This window comes from Centruroides sculpturatus, unplaced genomic scaffold (genome assembly GCF_000671375.1).
Source record: "Centruroides sculpturatus isolate CEXI.00-Female unplaced genomic scaffold, Cexi_2.0 scaffold1367, whole genome shotgun sequence".
Classification (NCBI taxonomy): domain Eukaryota; kingdom Metazoa; phylum Arthropoda; class Arachnida; order Scorpiones; family Buthidae; genus Centruroides; species Centruroides sculpturatus.
In genome coordinates this window covers 103860-127695 of record NW_019385836.1, presented here as the reverse complement: position 1 = coordinate 127695, position 23836 = coordinate 103860, and the positions used below count along the sequence as shown (strand labels likewise).

Sequence of the window (23836 nt, the reverse complement as noted above, 5' to 3'; positions counted from 1 at the left end):
AGTATTTCTTTATTAAAAATTAATATTTTCAAACGTGATATATTAATATTTTTGAAATATATATCAACTTTACAAATATATAATATAAAATCGAGAACAGCGTGATTGTGATTTATATGAAAGTTGTGATTTTTACGTCTATTCAAAATTCTGCGTGAAGTATGAAAATACCACCGTAAAAAGCAAATGGACAAACATGTTATATAGAGAGACTTTGGTTATTGTGGTTAATGTTGCCAGGAAAAACACTGCAATAATCGAAACGGCGATAATCGAGTAATATATGAGAAATAGGAGATTGTTGCCAAGAATTTTTCAAAATTATATTTAAAATTTTAAATGTTAAATATTACGCTAGATATTTATTTATGTATTGTATGAAGTAGGTAATAAATTAAAATCATCTTTTAGTTTTGAAACTTTCTTACTCAGCAAAAAACATATGAGTTATTTTTCGAAGAAATGACAGCAGACTTTTTCATTCAAAAGTTTCTATTTCTTCTCTTGCAACATGACTCGATAACAGCGAACTGCGTTTTCTATTTCATGGCACGCTTTCATTGAACGATCAACATTCAATTATTTTTTTCCTAAGATATTCAAGAACATGAAACACTTCATCAAGTTCTTTTAATATAAATTCTTTCGTTGCTGTCTTAATTTCATCATCTCCAATGCTATCGGCTAGAGTTTTATACGCTCGTTCTACATCCTGATTAATAATTTCTCTATCAGTAAGTTCACGGAGCAATTCTTCAACAATTTTTTATCGGCTTTAGTTAACTCTAAATCCAATATGAATTGAGTAAGTACTTCGGCACTGTTAATTTCAGAGTCGAATTCTCGAAAATCATTTGCGAATTCGGGAATAACTTTTTGTCGATCAACACTTATGTTAATTACTAACTTTTCCACGCTTCAGCGATGTTATCAAGAACCTTTTTTACGCTAAAATTTTACCAAAAATCTATCTAAGATTCGTCTCCTATTGTTTTTTGAATTGCCAGTTTAAAAGTCATGCGTAGATAATACGCCTTAAATGTTGAAATAGCTCTTCTAGTCCAAAAACTGGAGTATTGGAGTCGTATTGAACGGTAGAAAAAATCATTATATTTTGTTAAATAACCAGGAACATTACCTAAAATTTACAAAATTATAAATTCAAGATTTATGCAGAAATATGATTTTTGCTACATAAATCTTGGTATACGCTTTGTGTATCACGCTCTTTTTTTGATCTTGCCAATTGAAATTTATTAGATCAGGAGAACATTTTGATCTAAGTGATTCAAAACATACTACTTTGCGAATGCTTTCATCGACAGCGTTTTAAAAAGCTGTCGATAAAAAACTGTTACAGGCAGAAATCGTAGTTCTCGAGTACTCGGAAATTCGCGATAAATCTCAACGTATTGCAAACATGTATTGTTGTCTTCGAATGGTTTCTTGATTCTACATTCGTTAAATGGAAAAAAACAAATTGGATTGAATGTCCAAGCGTAAAATTGTTTATAAACATTAATATTTCGTAGTTTGAGCTAAAAAAGACTAAACAAAGACATTCATTTGACTCAAAAAAACCGCAATAACTCGAATTTTGAAGCGGTAATCGGAATTTTACTATTAAATCACTAACCGCAATAACTCGATAACCGCATTAATCGAAACCGCAATATCGGAGTTCCCTGTACATAAATGTTTCGGAGTTCGGTGAGTGCAAAATTTATATAAACTTCTAAGTCTAGATAACCACTATAAGCTTCTGTCTTCTTTTACTCAGCTGACTATCCAACACTTTTCCAGAGAAATGTTTGCATTAATACATATATGACAAATTAATTTTTATTATGAGTATTAACTGGAATATTTTTGCTGTGTCACATATGTTGTAATGATATATAGAGTTACATTATTTTGGCAAAAGAATAAACTTGATAAACTTGAAAGACGAGAGCAAAAGATATTTTCAACACTATATTTCTTCATATAAAACAATTGTATCAGATGATCGTGAATATCTGATACAGACACTACACTGATACTATGACAAGCAGAGATTTAGTAGATACAACGTGCATTGCATTGAGATCTCTTAACAACGAACAAATCAATAATACATAGAATATTTTATGTCCTTGAAATTCACTAAAGATTTCTTGTGTATAAGTTTTAAAAAAGCTGAAATACAAAACATTTTCTGTATCTTTCTGTAGTTAGAATAATGAGAAAAACAGCTAACAGTAGCCCTATTTTGGGTTCAGTTTCAATGTCCGAAAAATTTATTGGTGACTAGTCGTAGAAATGTCTTCCTTATTTCCTTTCTTAGTCAGTCGAATGATTAGAAATATTCAAAGCATTCCGAAGTACTTATTTCGTGAGAACGTTCTTCATTTATACCGTTTTAATCAACAATTTTTTTCGAGGTAATATCGGGAATTCATTAATTGGAAAATCAATTACTATTTACGCAAGGTAAAGATTCCATTGAAACTTAATAAGGATTTAATGATCTTGAGATCAGATCATAAAAGAAATCTGTATTTTTAAGATGATTTTGCTCAAAATCCTATTCTGGAACCAAGTTGAAGACAAGTGATTCATGCAATATATCATGCCAGTTGGAACATTTTCAATGTTTAAAGTGAAAAACAACATAATTTTTAATTAAATGATCTATCTACTTTGAATGATCTATTAAATGAACTAATTAAATGTACTGTCTAATTTTATTTTGGTGTTAAATCATAAAATATCATTTTTTTTTCAAATTTTATCCTCAAAAATCAGTTTATATGCAGGATTTAGGAAATTATTAACAATTTCATTTAGAATTATAATTTGTTAAATTATACATATATAAACATGATTTAGTTTAGCAAACTTATATGCTTTAAAACTTGGAATATTGACTCTTCTTGGTCCACCATTTTGCAGTTTAACGTCCACAAGAAATGTGATTTTACGCTCAGGTGATGCATTTGAGGTTTTATCTTAGTGCAATTACTTAAATAAATTCCTAGTTTTCCAGAAAATTTTTCACTTTACGAAACAATCAAAAAATTATCAAAATATTTATAGAAAAATGTAGGAAAATACAAAAGTTATATGTGAAAGAATTAGATAAGTTAATGGGAAAGATTTCATATCAACTTATGCTGGTATGATTAGATATGAAGTTAATTTTTAGATCATTTTTTGTAACATTTATAATCAAGCTGAATGAAAATATAACAATGCTAATTATGTATAATTGATCTGTTACTATATTCTGCAATATTTTCTGTAAATATTAATTACAGTTCGTACGTTGAATTTTGTTTAAAGAAGTTTAATTATATGCTATTTTCTTCTCGAGTTCCAACATTTAATACCGATTTGCTTTCTTTACAAATAACTTTAGCCTCTCGTACGAATTATAATGTACAAACTCTTTTTCTTTATTATAAGTTAACTAATCTAGATCGAACTGATCCCTGTTTTTAATTTCAAACAAAGGACTTTTATCTTCTTAAGCTATTTATTTTTAATTAAATTTTTTTAAATATAAGGCACTTTATTCCTTTGTTTTCTGAATTATATTTTTTGAATGTTTTTTATAAATTTATGAAAAAATTTATATCAACAATTAAGTTCTAAATAACAGAGAAAATCATTCTTTTCATCGCAAGTTATTGCAACAAATATACTATATTTAAATAATTTTCCAGCTATTGTATCTAGATATTTATTAAGTTCAACGATCTTGAATTTCATTAGGCTTTTTTAAGTCTAAGAATTTGAGAAAAAACTCACACGTTTTTTCAAACATAAAATTATTGCTTATTTTAATATTATTGACAATAATAAAAAAATTTTTATAATATAATAACTAATAATAAAATATTATTTTTGTACTTTATCTATTTATACTTACTAAAAAAAATATAATAATTTCTCAAATGCGGCGGATATTGTCATTTTTATATTAATTGTTACTTACACCCACAGAAGTAATCTTTCCAAATTTAGGAAGTTCTCGCTTTTCTGCGGTATTTGATCTATTATAAAAAATAAATTCTCGCCATTTTGATGCAAAATTTGTTTAAATATTGTAGCTTAATAGAAAATATATGATAATTTTGCTATTTTTCTCAAGTACCGGAAAAGATTACAAAAATTTAAATATTTTAATTAATGAACAATACTACAGTAGTAACTACTAGACTTTTAGTATTGACATCTAAAGAAAAATATTCCACACAAAACTAAGCCACAGTTTCACTCTATAATTTCTTCCTCTGAAATTCTCTGAATATGCTTCTCATTTCTGTTTCAATATTAATTTACATTATTTTTATCCATAGCTTCTTACGTAAATATAATCGGTTAGATTTTAAAAAATTTTTAGTATAACAATAAGAATTGATGTATAAAACAATTACAACAATTTCGTCTCAAATCTATTTTGCTATTCAAACTCTTTTTCTCGTTTTTACAAAACAAAAACAAAGCTATGGCGATTTGAAAGAAAGAATGCAATTTGCCTTAATAACTCAAATTAATAAAGAAAGCTCGCGAGAAATAATTCCGACTATCATATTTAAATACGTATGTATACAGGAGAATACGTGTATTTAAGTAGCCTTGTTACGAAATAGCAAAAGGCTACATATATAACCAAAATTACATTGCCAAGGATTCAAAATCTGAAATTTTATTCTAGAAAGTAATTTTCGAAAATTTTTATAGGAAAATTTCATAAATTATTTTAAAGTTCCTCAAGATTTTTAAATTTTATATATAAAATTTAAAATTCCCTAAGAATTTCAAATATTATAGTTTAAATTATTCTATTATCCCAATTATAATCATTTGAAAAAAAATGAATTTTGAACTTTTTAATGTTCGTATATTCTTGTTATCCTTTAAAAACTATACAGTATATTTTCATTTATGGTACTGATAACAAAAAATATATAAATATTTGAAGAAATACAAAATTTTCATATTTAAATTTGGAATTAACATATAAAATAAGCTAATTATACTGAGTTTTATTATTAATTCTGAAACTATTGAGTTAATTAAAATTGTAATAATAATGAAATTATTAACAATTTATGAAGATTTATATTCAAAAATTGAATTCTCTAAAGCAAGTTTCTTCTCTTTGTTTAAAGATAGCAATTAAGAATTAGTATAAACTTGTCATTCAGAATAAGCTTTTCTTTAAATACATGGTGGTTCAAAAGTGTGTTAACCGCGATATATTTGATGCTTATTCGTGTTTCAGTTTCATTCAATGAATCACGAATGAATAAATCACGAACAATAACATATTGTCCCAAACAGGTTCTAACTACTTCATAAATAATCTTAAAATATATTTCATTTGTTATTAACTTTTGGGCCATCCTGTATTTATACTTGAAAATTCGAAAACAATATTTTTATGATGAAAAAACTGACCGAACTAATTGTAGAAACTTAAGTAATTTAAAAATAATAATTATGATCCATTTATATATATGCTATCAAAACAGTTAAAAATATCAAAGTTTTTATAATAAGTAAATAACTGTACAGTATATATACAGTATATAAGACATTACACAAAGCTTGGCCAACACATTGTTTATTCTTTTTAATGTTGGTATGCCATCTTCAGGATCGCATATAAATTGTATTTCTGTACTTTTGCTGGTCAAAACTTGTGTAATATCTTATATGTACTGTACAGTACATGAGAACACCAGTTTGGAAAAGTTATAAATAACTGTACGTAATCTAAAAAATAATTTACAGTTAATTACAAAATATATAAAATGCTTTGAAATTGTGTAAAATATAAAGTGCCTACTGTTAAGTTAAAATAATATTAATTATGTGTAGAAAAGAAGTTTACTTTATTTAGATAATCTTCTTATTAAATTAAGAACTTTAACCTTTTGAGCTATAAAGTAATCATATTTCTTTTATGTTTATTTTTTAAATATAAACATACCGCATTTTATAAATGACGGATAATTAACGAAAGATATTAACTCTATAATTCAAAATTAAGTCGACATTTAATTAAACGTATTGTTTTTAAAATCTATTTTGTTCAATTATAAGTTTTCCTAACATTAGCTTATAAGGATATTGTTGTTATTATGATAAGTGCAACAGATTAAACATTTCTTTATTAGAAATTTAATTAAAATATCTACATTATATCGTAAAATATTAAATTAATTATCGTTGGAATTATCTGATTTAAAGCCTTCAAAATCTCCTCAAAATTAAAGTTTATAATAATAATTGATAGTTTCTATAACCGGAAATTTATTTTACTTCATTTTTTTATTATTAGTATATGAGAATTTCGATTTTTTCCCAGTAGAAACGAATTCTCACAAAGAACGAACTAATAATAAATCGATAGTTTAGTTCGATACAATAGCTACTAAACAAANTAAAATATCAAACAAAGTTTTTATAATAAGTAAATAACTGTACAGTATATATACAGTATATAAGACATTACACAAAGCTTGTCCAACACATTGTTTATTCTTTTTAATGTTGGTATGCCATCTTCAGGATCGCATATAAATTGTATTTCTGTACTTTTGCTGGTCAAAACTTGTGTAATATCTTATATGTACTGTACAGTACATGAGAACACCAGTTTGGAAAAGTTATAAATAACTGTACGTAATCTAAAAAATAATTTACAGTTAATTACAAAATATATAAAATGCTTTGAAATTGTGTAAAATATAAAGTGCCTACTGTTAAGTTAAAATAATATTAATTATGTGTAGAAAAGAAGTTTACTTTATTTAGATAATCTTCTTATTAAATTAAGAACTTTAACCTTTTGAGCTATAAAGTAATCATATTTCTTTTATGTTTATTTTTTAAATATAAACATACCGCATTTTATAAATGACGGATAATTAACGAAAGATATTAACTCTATAATTCAAAATTAAGTCGACATTTAATTAAACGTATTGTTTTTAAAATCTATTTTGTTCAATTATAAGTTTTCCTAACATTAGCTTATAAGGATATTGTTGTTATTATGATAAGTGCAACAGATTAAACATTTCTTTATTAGAAATTTAATTAAAATATCTACATTATATCGTAAAATATTAAATTAATTATCGTTGGAATTATCTGATTTAAAGCCTTCAAAATCTCCTCAAAATTAAAGTTTATAATAATAATTGATAGTTTCTATAACCGGAAATTTATTTTACTTCATTTTTTTATTATTAGTATATGAGAATTTCGATTTTTTCCCAGTAGAAACGAATTCTCACAAAGAACGAACTAATAATAAATCGATAGTTTAGTTCGATACAATAGCTACTAAACAAAATGAGTTAAACACTGTCAGTAAATAATAAAATTCCAGATTTTCAATGTTACTATTTTGTCAAAGTTAACTAATATTGTTATATACACTGAGCTTAAAATTGTGCATGTGAGTTATAGTTTTACAGACTTATATATTATCAATAACGGAGAAAAATATCGAGCAGTCAGAGTGACAAGAAAAATCGAACTGTTATTACTATGTGTTTTAAGATTGAATAGCATGCTATTTACAACACATGTCGCACTGAGTGTCAGAACGAAAATTTCTTGAAACAACAGTTAAAGATAAAGACTTAAAAATTTATAGTTATTTTTAAGCAGATGTTTTATATCGCGGTTTCAATATTTTCACTGTGATATAATTGTTTCGAGAGACAATTTATAAAATGCATTGTAACGTATTAACGACGAAGAATTAAGAATTTAAAATGTAAAAATTTCGACTAACAATAACATTTTAAGTTAACCTAAGTTTATCTCATGTTAGTATTGTGTGTGTATAAACTAATATCAAATATATAAAATAGTAGCGAAAAATATACTAAAGAAAAATAGTAACTTCTATAGAATAGTCGGGTTAGTCATATATAAAAAAAAATTCCACTAAAATTTATCGACATAAATTGTATTAAAAACACATATCAGTTGGTGAGGAAATAAAAAATTGGATTTACTTTAAATTTTTAGAAATATTTTATGCCAAACAGAGGAGAAAAATCGAAATTCTCCGGTCATTTAGAAATCTCTTTAAAATTTTAAAAGTACTTTTTCTCCCATTCGTCATACTAGTAATTTCAAAACCTAAGTATCCATTAGAAAGCACGTATAATTCTTACTCTGAAACTGAAACTGAAATAAATCTTCATCTGCTATATAGGCAAATAGCTAAACTTCAATATATGCATTATTCGAATTGAAGTAAATCGTCAAATAAAATTTCACTATAATTATGAAAAAATTTTACGAAATTATTGAGTATGATTTAATTAATTAAACAAAGTAATTACAAATCGCGTATTTATATAATTTATAATTATTTTTACAATTATTTAATTTTAATTTTTGGTTGGTTGTAATATGGAATCCAACTTTTCAGTAGACAAATATTTTGATTAAAAAAAAAGTCTACTGAGATCTCATTCTGCATGGAGTAATACAGTAATATTAGGCTATAATAATAATAATATTAAAAATTATTTATGTTGGAAAATTACTAACTAATGATATCGATAACATACTTATATATAGGCTAAATATTTAATATAGAACTAGAAAAAAATACGTGCAAATATAATTTTAAGTAGGGTGATTTCAGTTTAAATAGGTCTGTACCATAAACTGCAAATAAAATTTTATTGTTAGTTTTACTTTTATTTAAACGAAAACATAAGTGAAAGTGATTCGACACAGCCAATAATTAATATATCAGGTCTGCTAAAACAGTAATTATAATTTAATAATATCTTCCACTTTACGAACAGTTACATAAATAAATAAACTTGCTAATTATAGAAGAATATTTATTTTTGCCCATTTAAAAATTTGTTAGATTAATCAAGCAAATATTTCAAAAATTTTTTTCTCATTTTACTAATGAATTTTGTACTAATTACGGTTATTAAGATAATATTTGTGTGAAAAATATTATACATATTATGTATTAATATGTATTTTTTTCATTTAAGTTAAAAATGTTAATATATATTTTTTTCATTTAAGTTAAAAATTTTATTTATTTATTTAATGCTTCTTATATAGCCTAAAGTATTATAATTATAATTATTTTCTATCTAAATACAATATTATAAACTAAGAACTTCTTATAGCTTTTTTATTTAATGAAATGAAAACAGAAGATTGAAGTAATTGTTTCGGTAATTCTGAAAATTTAGATGTTATTGTAATCTGTAATGTATGACTCTCCAAAGAACCATATTTAATCTTTTTTTTCCTGAAATGATTTACTTAAATGACATTTAAATCTAATTTACATTTCTCATTTTAATTCTTGATAATGCAGCGGGGACAAATAAATAATTTGGAATAATTTTATTAAACATGCAACTCTTGTACAATAATTCATAAAATATTTTCTTAATAGTAATAATAATAATAAAATGTAAGATACTAGTATTATTATTTTCATTTTAACGATGGTTCTATCGAGTTTTATATATACTTCGTTTTATTTTATTTCTTATTCATATACTTGTTATTGTTACTCTGTATTTTAGTGCAATTTATATTTTAATGGGTTTCGTTAATTGTTTGTTGCATGGGGGTGGCAGATATTGTCCTCGAGACATTGCCTTATTTTAAAATAAATAGATGTGAACCAAAAACGAACACAAACACACAAAACAAAATGAACTGCATTCTACAAATCGTTATGAGTTAATTGTATGCCTCATTTTTTCTTTTAATTCTGTTTATTTCTGAAATGTAATTATAAATAAATAATTCTTCAAAGTTTTGCAGTAGGATCTTGTAATTGATGATATTTTCGAGAAATGAGTAAATATTATGGAATTGAATATCTTATTATAAACAGTTAAATCGTTAAAATTTCAACAACTCAATCATTAAATCAAAAGTCTAAGAATCGGGCAATTAAATAAAATTTATAATAAACAATTATAGAAGTCAATGCATTACTGTTAAATGTAACATTATTATTATTATTATTATTATTAAATCTATGATATCAATAAACGTAGCGTTGTTATTGAAATTATCACTAAATATATTTACTTGAATTATCTCATGGAATTTTTTTTTCTATCAAAGTTAATTGAATTTCTGCAAATGTTTTGATCATCTAAAAATATCATTCCATTAATAAATTTTACGATAAAACAATTTGAAATGAAACCGATAACTTTATTAAATATTTAAATTAAGAAGTTGTAATTCAAATTTGCTAAGAGATTTAAAATTATTTAAAAATCTGAAATCTTTATCTGTTCAAGAAAGAGTTGGATGATGTAGTTCTTGATAGAAATTAACAAAAAAGCAAAACATTCCTGTTTAATCCGTTTACAAAAATTTATTCTCTACAATCGTTTCTAATCTGCATATTTTTTTCTTATTTCAGTTCGATACTTACGTGAAAGTTCATAAAGAAATAGTTTCCTGAATAAAATATTAATCATACAGTTTTTTTTTTCTTAAATTTTAACAGATTTTAAAATTAAACTTTCATTATTCTTTCCTTTTTCAAGAATAAAGAAAGCAGTCTTCAAAACAAACGAGTAATCTCTTTTTTTCCAAACAAAATATAAATCTCTCGAGACGATTTTTATCTGCATCTAGTCCCCAAACGAGAGAATCCGGACTAAAGAAACGTCACTAACTATGATGGATGAAAAGTGTGACAGACACCAAATTACATTTTCGTTTGCAGAAAAGTCAATCAAAAAAGTTTGAATATGATAAAAATCTATTGATCACCGCATAAAAAAGGACGCTTCTAGCACAAGTTGATAAAGAATATAAGTATATTGTCCCTATTACAGGTTAAACATTAATATTCAATGGACTATTAAAAAGTAAAATCTTCAACTTTTCGTTATGTTTAATAATTTGAATATATTTAAAATACAACATCGTGAATTCTCTTCTTACGAAAATTTAATAACCGAAACCTATGTTGGGTAAGGTAAAAAATAATAATATTAAATTTATAATAAAGTTATGATTAATAGTTTCGTATGTGAAATGATACAGATTGATACATCTTCAGTAATTTTTGTTTTATATATAGAAAAATCACGTTCCAATCATCATTAATTCATCATCATCCTGAATAGAATGTTCTATAATAAAATATCTTCTGAAGGATTCATAAAATAACTTACAATATAACGAAGAGGTTAGATTTAAAGTTGGGAGACATGCCTATTTTTCTTATTTAATTTTCCATAAAATTTATTTATAGAAGATAATCGCTAATACATAAATGACAACGATGACTCGATACTTATTCTTATGAAAACATTTGTGTGAAATACTTATTATTAAAATTTATCTTAAAAAAGAAAACTTTACAGCGAACTTAATAATTATTCAATCATTGAAAATTTTAAATTAATCTCGATTGATAAAGAAGTTACACGAATTCTCATCGTTCTAATTTCAATAATAAATTTATTTACTGAGAAGAATAGCCAAAGTCACGTATAAAAGATATTTGATGTCAATGAATGAATTTCATTAAAGTACGTTGACAACTTGTCTCGGATGATGATATGAATTCAATTTATGTCTTTGACATTAATAGTTAACTAAACTGCGAAAATTAAACTGTCAATTTAAATCAGGAATGGCGATAGAGCAATATCATAACAAATGGAAGTAACGACTTTCGGGAATTCTTACGCCCGAACTTACAGAAAGATTTAACTATTAATTTAATAAGAATTTTGGAAATTTTACAGAAAAAAATATTTTACCTGAGTTTTAATTTTAACAATTCTTTTTTACAACGAAAATTGTTCTCACCTACTGGAACATATTTCGACAACTGGGGTTTTGGTGTCCGCTTTCGATTTTTTCCTTCTACCAAATCAGTCCCCAACAAACCAGAATGTAGAACTAAATAACAGAATATTATCCACCTGGAAAAAAAAATATATATATAAAGCAAATGTCAAAAAATCAGAATAAGTATAATTATATAATTTTTTTTTTCTACTTTTAGCAGGGTTTGTGACGTGTTCTTCTGAGAACGTTTCGGGTCAAAGGGCGACTATAAAAATAACCTGTTGATCACGGGAATCTTAATCATCGTAAGGGCGCTGAAACGATGTAGGTGATTTACGTGAACTATCGTAACGAACGACCCTTCACCTTTGAACTGTAATCGTCTAACACGGAACAAAGTCAAATCCACTGTTGACCTTTCTCAACGTAAGCATTGATTTGTATGCGGATCTGTCTTTACGGGATTGTTTCTCGTTTCTTTTCTTTTTTTTTTAATTCGAGAAACGTAACAAGTAAGATATTGATACGTGATTTAATTTTTTTAAAATAAAGCTTATTTATTGGTCAAGACAGTTAAGATGTTCTGATGTAGCGAAGAGAGGGACACTATGGGGACTGAAATCACTGCTTGTAACTTAAGTCGTTGGAATTTACAGACTCTCTTCTAGTATTCACACTAGCGGGGCCCACTTCATAATGACTGTTGTTAACTGATTCACTTTCCTGTTTTTCTCATGTCATCTGGAAATTGTAATTTGTAAAATGTCACATGGGAAATCGTCATACATATAATACGTCAGGGAAGAAGAAAAAAAGTATTAAAAAATGAAAATTATGTCTACGAAACACCTGTCATTTTTTTAAAAATGGCGGAATAACTTTAATCATTCTTTTTATACGATTTTCAAAATTTAAATAAATTTAAAAATTTGCATAATTAATTTTTAAATATATTTATTAAAAAGTTCATCATCATCGAATTTATATATTAGATTGTTAATTCATATTAAGTTAAAAAGGTATTTAAAAATAAAAATTCTTCCCATTAAGACTAGGCTATTAAGTCTATTTGGCAGGACTTTAAATTGCCAAAATTAACATTTGAGAGCCCTGCCCGAAATCGGGACCTCAAACGAAGATACAGAGAAAAACCAGGATTGCCTGTAGCTATTTCTGTAAAAACTTTCATTTTTCAATGGATTATAGTTCTTAAGTATGTTTTACAGTCCTTCGAGCGTTTAATTTCACATTTAACGGTAGCTGTCATGTCTGGACTTTAAAGAAATCGAGACGAATTTATTATTATTTGGAAAAGTTTAAGACCAAATTAACTAATTATCGCAATAAAAATTCATTTTTAGAAACTAAAACAAAGCAATAAAAACGCCAATCTTTAAAAATTAAATTGGAATATGCATTATGAATTCGACGGATATGTAAAATTACGATTGATTGACCAGCAAATTTTTCTCGCTGAATTTAATTAAATAATTTCACTTCCCTGCATGTAATTACATTTTCTATATTATGAATGATTTGCAAAAATATTTCCTCACAAATTTACAGAAAAACTTTTCTATCCGTAAAATAAATTTTGCTAATTTTTAAGAAGAGAAAAGGAAAAAAAAATAAAATAAAAAAACTGCACTTTGTCTACCATTTTCTTTAGGCGAGATTAAATAATAAATTAATCAATTCGATAGATAATTTATTAAATTTTATTAAAAGAAATTTTTTTAAAAAATGTATCGAAAACTTTGCAAGGAAAATAATCAAGAAATAAAAAAATCACAGCCGCACGACACTTATTTTATGTACTTATCGAATATAATGCTCTTTGTTTTTGATAATAAAGTTTGTACGATTGTCTTATCAGTGAATAAGATAATTCCATAATAAAGTTTGTCAGGAAGAAAGCTCTTTACGTATCAATCATTGAAGGGACGGTATCATAAAATTTTTTAATCGCGATATTTCGGCGTAAACATGCGTTTGTTCAATAATCTAGATTTATTTTCTTCGTCCAAACCGAACGAACGACAACTTTTGATAAATTCTAGACAATTGTAATCGTCTAGAATTAATTTTTAATTTTACGAACGATTTAAGTAATAAATCGCGTGTATGTTATTTTTAATCGTAAAAAAAAATATTATTATTAATTACTTAAATTCTAGACAACGGTAATTATCTAGAATTTATCGAAAGTTTTATTTATTACGTAATTGTCGGATAAATTCTAGAAAATTCTAATTGTCTAGAATTTATCCGACAATTATCTAATAAATAATAATAATAATTATATCGATTTTTTTACGATTTAAAAATAAAAATACACGCGATTAATTACTTAAATTACTCGTAAAATAATTTAAAATTTAAAAAAAAAAATTAATTTTTTTTTATTTTAATATTTTAAATTAAAATTTTTAATCGTGGCAGACGATGTCTATGAGAAGCAGACGATCGTTTGGTCGGTTTCTAGAATTGTTTTTTCTAGAAAAGGGAATTTTCTTTGAGTAATTATAGAAGAAGCGGACTAACCTTTGACTCCTTGCGATTTTCATTTTGGGAAACAAAAACTGTTTGCATTGGTTTTAACGAAGTACACTTGTGTTGAGAATTAGAGGAAACTGTCCGTTTTCTGTGTACCGCAGGCGGTAGGCTGACCTGCGCACTAATGCTCCTTTCCAGACTCGACGGCACCTCGAATAAACGGGGCAATCCAATACGCGTGCGCATTCTCTTCCAAACCTGGATAAACTTCGTAAAAGTAGTTTTAAACTCTTTTAAAACGTAATATAATGACTTTTTCGAATGTTTTAATATTATTTTCTTAAATTTAATTTATTATTTTATTATCCTTTTTTAATATTTCTTATAAAAATATAGTAGTAATCGAGTTAGTCGTATGGATGCGTTTGAACTTACCGCAATGTGAGGTATGACGTCATTTTCCTCCAATCCGAAGTTTTATTGATGTGACGTTTTGGTGACACGTGACCGAATCTTCATTTATGATTTGTTAGCGTCGTTATTTTTAAATTGAAATTAATTTGACAATTGAAATTACGTATTTATCGTTTAATGCGGATTAATACAGAAAAGGATTTATTAAGTATACTTTTTACGCGTAAATATCTTTATTACAATTAAAAATATTAAAAAACTTTATATTTACAAACAATAGATATACATTTTTAAAATAAAAAAAGAGCTCGAAATCTTTTTTAAAAAAATTGATTTTGTAGTCAAAAAAAGTTGATTTTGTTTTAATAAAAATTTCTCAAATGCTTAAAATGTTTATTTTATTGTGTCTTGCGCTTTTGTTTTATTTTTTTGTTTCCATTTTCTTAGTTTTTCCGCGTCCCAATTTGGATTTTAAGTATTTAACGATAATTTATTTTCTTATTTATTGTCATAATTCAATTAGAGATTTGAAAATAAAACTTTTGCAAAGCAAAACTAATAAAGAAAAGGCAGCATTGTTTGATAAGTTAACAAAAAATTGTTACGAATATTTGCTTTATTTTAATATTAAATTAAATTATATTAAACTATTGTCTTATCTATTGTATAAAATAAAATTTTATAAACATTAAATAAATAAATAAAAGAACATTAAGTTTTAATCTCGAAAAAAATTTAAATATTATGAATAATACATTAAATTTATTAGTATATATTTTTAAATTTTATTAAAACCTGTGTAAACCGGTATCGCACTGTGCTGAATATTTTTTCCGGTTTGGCAGTTTCCGTTTTAAACAAGTATTTTTTTTTAATATAGAAAATCGCTCCGTTCCAACGAATTTTCTCGTTTAGACAGGTTCCGTTTTAGACAGGTTTTACTGTATTTTATTTTGGAAAAACGACTAAACTTTTATTTATAAAGTAGTAAAACTAATAATAAATTAATTTCCATACAATTTCATTCGATTGTATTTATATAAGTGCTTTGTTTATAGGCATATAATATAGCATTTTCTGCTCTGTTTGAAGCACTTATAATAAACTCTACACTTAAAAATGATATAAAAAAATTAAAACTTTAATGATATTAATTAAATTCTAGATTAATTAAAATATTACGAAATTATTTTAAATTGTTTTGTTTAACAGAAAAGGATAAATTCTTTATTCCTTTTGGTGTAGGCTTGTATAAATCTATTAAATGAAACAGTTTGATTTAATTAATCACATTGACAAAATTAATCACTGCAATTAATTAATTAAAGTGCTTCTTGGTAACGTATAGTAATTAATTGGAGAAATAAAAATAAAGTCTTTAACCAAATAACACTAAAATTAATCTTAAAATAAATCTTAATGTACTGTATTTAAAGAGTATAGAACTTTTAAATATTAAAAGAATAATTTAAATAAAGTAATAATATTGTTTGGTCTTATATTATTAAGTATATCACTATTATTGTAATATGTAATATTATTAATTTATCGAATTAATAATATTGCTGCTCGGTTATGTAAGCAAATAATAACATTATATGCTCTGATATAGGCTACACTTACTGAGAATTTCGAAGATATTAAATATTTTTGTTATGAAAATTCGATAGTATAATATTTTAAAGTTTTAAAAATAAATCTCAGAAAATATCAACTGAAAATTTAGAGACATGATAACATTAGTGATATTTTGCAGGCTTCCTCCTTGGTTAGTTCTCCACCCCTTAAGAGGGTGGAGGTTTAGACAACAGGTTTACAGGGAGGGTTTCAAGTCATAATGTTCAGACTGCAGGATATCACGGATTTACTCTCTAATTTTGACATCTTCATGCATTTTTTGACATAAGAGACGTGATACTGATAATTCCAGAAGTGCGTAAAACAAAACAAAACACGAAGAAGAAATCTTTAATTATCACTAGATTAAACAAATTAATGCTTAAAGTAATCAAAATAAAAGTTTTCTTTAAAAAATAATGGATAAATAATAAAAATGAAGAAAAATAACAGACTTAAATTTCATCAATTAATGCTGAATTTAGCTATATAAAAGCAAAATACACACTTTTCATAGTGTTTGGTCTCAATTTTAAATTGAAATGTTTTATTTTTCTTCTTAAAATATGAATTCATTTGCTAGAAACTAAAATAATGCATTTTAATACTTTAATTTCATTGATATTAGAGAAAAACTAAACAAAATGATGACATGATATGAATAACTCATATTTTATTAATTAATTTATACTTTGCTAGATTATGAATACGTTTGAATAAAAAACACCATAAGCTACTACAAATTATCTTATACTAATTCTCATTTTTCTCATAGACAAATCGAGTAAAAAGAAAAAAATACCTGTCTATAAATTTAAAAATAAAATCAGAAATTTTAAATAATTTTTATTTTCATAATTTAGTTTTTGTCTTATTTTTTATCGTATTATTCATATGTTAATTAAATTATATCCTACATTAATTAACATATAGGTTTATGTATATTATATAAATTAATACAAATTATATATATTCGCATAATGTAATTCATCGCATATTAGATACACAATTTTAATGAAATATCTAGCAAATTAAATAACCTAAGTTTAAGTTTTAACTTAACATCGAAATCTGAAATTATAATTATCGTCCATCCTTTTCCCTCTCATGGAAGAGTCGGGTCTTGACGTGCTAGCCCTCCAAACTATCCCATTTTCGCTATCTCCTCATTTAATTGAGTTCCTTTAAATCTTTTCTAACTGCTAATTTCCAACTTTCTTTTCGATTACCTTTGCTTCTCTTAGTTTCTAAGTCTATGTCCCTAATGTGTCTAATCAATTCATCTTCTCTTCTAACCATATGCTTAATTCACCTAAATCTATAAACTTCTTTCTAATGCCCCTTACTCTTAAATTATCCCTTATATCAGTGGTTTTCAACTGGGGTGCCGCGAAATATAATGTTGAGCAGCGCCATAACCCTTCTAATATATATTACTAAAAGTATGAAAAGCGCAATAACTTTATATTGATAAAGAAGTAAGGTGCCGTAAGAAAAAGTTACGTAGTTGGGAATGCCGTTATTAGAAAAAGACTAAAACTATTGCTTTATATGCTCACTCCGAATCTCATCAGCTATGGTAACACAACACATAAACCTGAGTTTCTTCATTCCCCAACATTAAGATCTATATAATATCGTAGTCCTAACAACTGTCTCATAAAATGTTCCTTTTAATCTAATTGGCACTCTTTTATCACAAAGTACTTTGCTTGCATTCCGCCACTTTTACCATTCTACACGTATTCTGTTTGCTGTATCTATGTCTAACTCGACGCTATTCTCTAACATTGATCCCAATTAAATTTCTCTTCGCTCTTTATTTCCTTATCTCCAATAATGGTAAGGAAAGAGAGTGCAGGTTAGTTAAAGTCAAAGTATGTAAACTCCGTTTTCTCTCTTCTAATTTTTAATTCTTCAGTTTCTAATCAATTTCCAATCTTTTCTATCTCCTCTAGCAATTCTGCCTCATCTTCACTAGCTATAACTATATCATCTGCAAATAACATGTACAGTACTATATCATGGTTCTGTCTTGACCATACCCCTAACAGTTCATCTAATACTGAGATAAAGGAACATAGACTTAATACTATTCTAGAGCTTCTTCTATCTCCATACTCTCTCTTAACTGCAAAAATTGGTTCTCACGTTGATCTATCCGACGTAAATACAAGCTGATTTCTACTTATACTAGTCCTAGTCCTAATCTTATCATCTATGATCCGTTCTCATAGCTTCTCATGTGGCTCATTAATTTTAGTTTTTTTTATAACTACCATATTCTATTCCACACCTTTTTTTCTTACATAATGGTACTATCCAGCTCTATCTCTATTACTCTGGCATCGGGTTCCCTATCGCTAGCCTATTAAATAACCTAACACCATTTTATTCCTAGTTCGTTTAAAATTTCCCATATGTCAACAAGGATCCAATTTGGTCCTACACCTTTTATTCTTTTCATAAAACCTCATAAACCTCATATTTTTAATCGTAGTCTCTTTGATTTCTATATTTGAGCTAATGACTAATCCTGACCTTCATTCAAACCTTACTTAAGTATTCCATCCACCTAGTCTTCACATCCCTGCTTTTCCTTTCCCCAAACCTTCTCATTCTATAGTTGTTCTTTTTTCTCTCTCTACTATTTAATCTCTCATATATATAATCTAATATACTGTATTATATTATCTCTCTACTATTTAATCTCTCATATATATAATCTAATATACTGTATTATATTTCGCACTATTACTTTATTTCTAGTCTTCCTACTTTTGCTACTTTGTACTTACTAACTTACTGCTCTTGTCACTATCAACTCAAACTTTCTAAAGGTCTGTTTCTTCTTTGAATTGCCTGTTTCCACCACTATATATCTTATCTACAGTATTGCCTTCTATTTTTGTAATACCCAAAATAGTTTTTACATATTTCCTAACTTTTGAATTAACCACATTCCACATTACCTCTGATTTTCCAAGAAAGTTCCAATCTAGTCCTTTCCTCTTCTTTTTTAAGTCGAGTTTGGAACAGAAAGAGTTAGCGAAATATAAGAAAATTCAATAAAATATTAATTTCATTAATATAAAAAGGAAAAGAACGTTATTTTACACGTTATTTTCCCGTTTTTGATGAATAATTACAGGGTATTAGCAAATATAGAGATAATATGTATAAATGTAAATCATTAATAAATAAATGAAATAATTAATAAATCATAATTGATTTATTAATTATTTCATTGTAATTTTCAATTAAATTTTATTTTATAAAAGTTAATAATTATAATACTTTTAAGACTATTAAAAAACAATAAAAGAAACTTGGCAAAGGAACTTGTTAATAAAAAAAACAATAAAGTAAAATGACAATTTCTATTTTTTCAATCGTTACAACAAAAATTCCATAATTGTTTTCAATAAATTCAACTCCGACTACAATTTTTACAAAATATTTATTATGAAATCGTTTTTTTAAATATAAATAATAAAAAATAAAACATTTAAAAAATAGTTTACTAGCTGGACATAATTTTCAATTGCACTGTCCATATTATATTTAGCTTGATCGTGATTTGTTACACGAACAACTGTTATATTAAATGAAAAGTAATTAGGGGAGCTTCGAATAAAATTAAAATATATTTAACTTTCTATAGAATTATTCGGAGAGAAATAAATTAAAATGTCAAAAGTGAATCAGAAGGTATGGAGTAATGTCGATTGCAACGTTTGAATGTACTCGTTTCAGTCTTATTATTGTATAATTCAATTCGTGCCAAAACTAGAATGGAAAACATTAAAATTATGAAGTCATTTAATAGAAGTCTTTATACTTAACCGTACAAAAAATATTTCGGTTGTATATCATTTACTATAAAGTCAATAAATTGTGAAAAGTATAAATAATATATTATTTATTATAATATAGGCTACACTTACTGAGAATTTCGAAGATATTAAATATTTTTGTTATGAAAATTCGATAGTATAATATTTTAAAGTTTTAAAAATAAATCTCAGAAAATATCAACTGAAAATTTAGAGACATGATAACATTAGTGATATTTTGCAGGCTTCCTCCTTGGTTAGTTCTCCACCCCTTAAGAGGGTGGAGGTTTAGACAACAGGTTTACAGGGAGGGTTTCAAGTCATAATGTTCAGACTGCAGGATATCACGGATTTACTCTCTAATTTTGACATCTTCATGCATTTTTTGACATAAGAGACGTGATACTGATAATTCCAGAAGTGCGTAAAACAAAACAAAACACGAAGAAGAAATCTTTAATTATCACTAGATTAAACAAATTAATGCTTAAAGTAATCAAAATAAAAGTTTTCTTTAAAAAATAATGGATAAATAATAAAAATGAAGAAAAATAACAGACTTAAATTTCATCAATTAATGCTGAATTTAGCTATATAAAAGCAAAATNAAAAATATCATTCCATTAATAAATTTTACGATAAAACAATTTGAAATGAAACCGATAACTTTATTAAATATTTAAATTAAGAAGTTGTAATTCAAATTTGCTAAGAGATTTAAAATTATTTAAAACTCTGAAATCTTTATCTGTTCAAGAAAGAGTTGGATGATGTAGTTCTTGATAGAAATTAACAAAAAAGCAAAACATTCCTGTTTAATCCGTTTACAAAAATTTATTCTCTACAATCGTTTCTAATCTGCATATTTTTTTCTTATTTCAGTTCGATACTTACGTGAAAGTTCATAAAGAAATAGTTTCCTGAATAAAATATTAATCATACAGTTTTTTTTTTTTAAATTTTAACAGATTTTAAAATTAAACTTTCATTATTCTTTCCTTTTTCAAGAATAAAGAAAGCAGTCTTCAAAACAAACGAGTAATCTCTTTTTTTCCAAACAAAATATAAATCTCTCGAGACGATTTTTATCTGCATCTAGTCCCCAAACGAGAGAATCCGGACTAAAGAAACGTCACTAACTATGATGGATGAAAAGTGTGACAGACACCAAATTACATTTTCGTTTGCAGAAAAGTCAATCAAAAAAGTTTGAATATGATAAAAATCTATTGATCACCGCATAAAAAAGGACGCTTCTAGCACAAGTTGATAAAGAATATAAGTATATTGTCCCTATTACAGGTTAAACATTAATATTCAATGGACTATTAAAATGTAAAATCTTCAACTTTTCGTTATGTTTAATAATTTGAATATATTTAAAATACAACATCGTGAATTCTCTTCTTACGAAAATTTAATAACCGAAACCTATGTTGGGTAAGGTAAAAAATAATAATATTAAATTTATAATAAAGTTATGATTAATAGTTTCGTATGTGAAATGATACAGATTGATACATCTTCAGTAATTTTTGTTTTATATATAGAAAAATCACGTTCCAATCATCATTAATTCATCATCATCCTGAATAGAATGTTCTATAATAAAATATCTTCTGAAGGATTCATAAAATAACTTACAATATAACGAAGAGGTTAGATTTAAAGTTGGGAGACATGCCTATTTTTCTTATTTAATTTTCCATAAAATTTATTTATAGAAGATAATCGCTAATACATAAATGACAACGATGACTCGATACTTATTCTTATGAAAACATTTGTGTGAAATACTTATTATTAAAATTTATCTTAAAAAAGAAAACTTTACAGCGAACTTAATAATTATTCAATCATTGCAAATTTTAAATTAATCTCGATTGATAAAGAAGTTACACGAATTCTCATCGTTCTAATTTCAATAATAAATTTATTTACTGAGAAGAATAGCCAAAGTCACGTATAAAAGATATTTGATGTCAATGAATGAATTTCATTAAAGTACGTTGACAACTTGTCTCGGATGATGATATGAATTCAATTTATGTCTTTGACATTAATAGTTAACTAAACTGCGAAAATTAAACTGTCAATTTAAATCAGGAATGGCGATAGAGCAATATCATAACAAATGGAAGTAACGACTTTCGGGAATTCTTACGCCCGAACTTACAGAAAGATTTAACTATTAATTTAATAAGAATTTTGGAAATTTTACAGAAAAAAATATTTTACCTGAGTTTTAATTTTAACAATTCTTTTTTACAACGAAAATTGTTCTCACCTACTGGAACATATTTCGACAACTGGGGTTTTGGTGTCCGCTTTCGATTTTTTCCTTCTACCAAATCAGTCCCCAACAAACCAGAATGTAGAACTAAATAACAGAATATTATCCACCTGGAAAAAAAAATATATATATAAAGCAAATGTCAAAAAATCAGAATAAGTATAATTATATAATTTTTTTTTTCTACTTTTAGCAGGGTTTGTGACGTGTTCTTCTGAGAACGTTTCGGGTCAAAGGGCGACTATAAAAATAACCTGTTGATCACGGGAATCTTAATCATCGTAAGGGCGCTGAAACGATGTAGGTGATTTACGTGAACTATCGTAACGAACGACCCTTCACCTTTGAACTGTAATCGTCTAACACGGAACAAAGTCAAATCCACTGTTGACCTTTCTCAACGTAAGCATTGATTTGTATGCGGATCTGTCTTTACGGGATTGTTTCTCGTTTCTTTTCTTTTTTTTTTAATTCGAGAAACGTAACAAGTAAGATATTGATACGTGATTTAATTTTTTTAAAATAAAGCTTATTTATTGGTCAAGACAGTTAAGATGTTCTGATGTAGCGAAGAGAGGGACACTATGGGGACTGAAATCACTGCTTGTAACTTAAGTCGTTGGAATTTACAGACTCTCTTCTAGTATTCACACTAGCGGGGCCCACTTCATAATGACTGTTGTTAACTGATTCACTTTCCTGTTTTTCTCATGTCATCTGGAAATTGTAATTTGTAAAATGTCACATGGGAAATCGTCATACATATAATACGTCAGGGAAGAAGAAAAAAAGTATTAAAAAATGAAAATTATGTCTACGAAACACCTGTCATTTTTTTAAAAATGGCGGAATAACTTTAATCATTCTTTTTATACGATTTTCAAAATTTAAATAAATTTAAAAATTTGCATAATTAATTTTTAAATATATTTATTAAAAAGTTCATCATCATCGAATTTATATATTAGATTGTTAATTCATATTAAGTTAAAAAGGTATTTAAAAATAAAAATTCTTCCCATTAAGACTAGGCTATTAAGTCTATTTGGCAGGACTTTAAATTGCCAAAATTAACATTTGAGAGCCCTGCCCGAAATCGGGACCTCAAACGAAGATACAGAGAAAAACCAGGATTGCCTGTAGCTATTTCTGTAAAAACTTTCATTTTTCAATGGATTATAGTTCTTAAGTATGTTTTACAGTCCTTCGAGCGTTTAATTTCACATTTAACGGTAGCTGTCATGTCTGGACTTTAAAGAAATCGAGACGAATTTATTATTATTTGGAAAAGTTTAAGACCAAATTAACTAATTATCGCAATAAAAATTCATTTTTAGAAACTAAA

The 23836-nt window shown here is 26.0% G+C and overlaps 1 protein-coding gene across 1 annotated transcript in view; it reads right to left on the bottom strand.

Annotated features, from left to right (window-relative positions):
• The window catches only part of LOC111642417 (collagen alpha-1(XV) chain-like), a gene marked incomplete at its 3' end in the record, with an annotated part of 84501 nt that extends 69973 nt beyond the window's left edge, over positions 1–14528 (bottom strand). The window contains exons 1-2 of the mRNA XM_023388766.1: positions 14380–14528; positions 11854–11969 (exon numbers count right to left, since the gene is read on the bottom strand). Coding sequence (XP_023244534.1) covers positions 11854–11969; positions 14380–14402 — 139 coding nt within the window. The remainder of the gene's footprint in view (positions 1–11853; positions 11970–14379) is intronic.
• Between the last annotated feature and the right edge of the window lie 9308 nt (positions 14529–23836).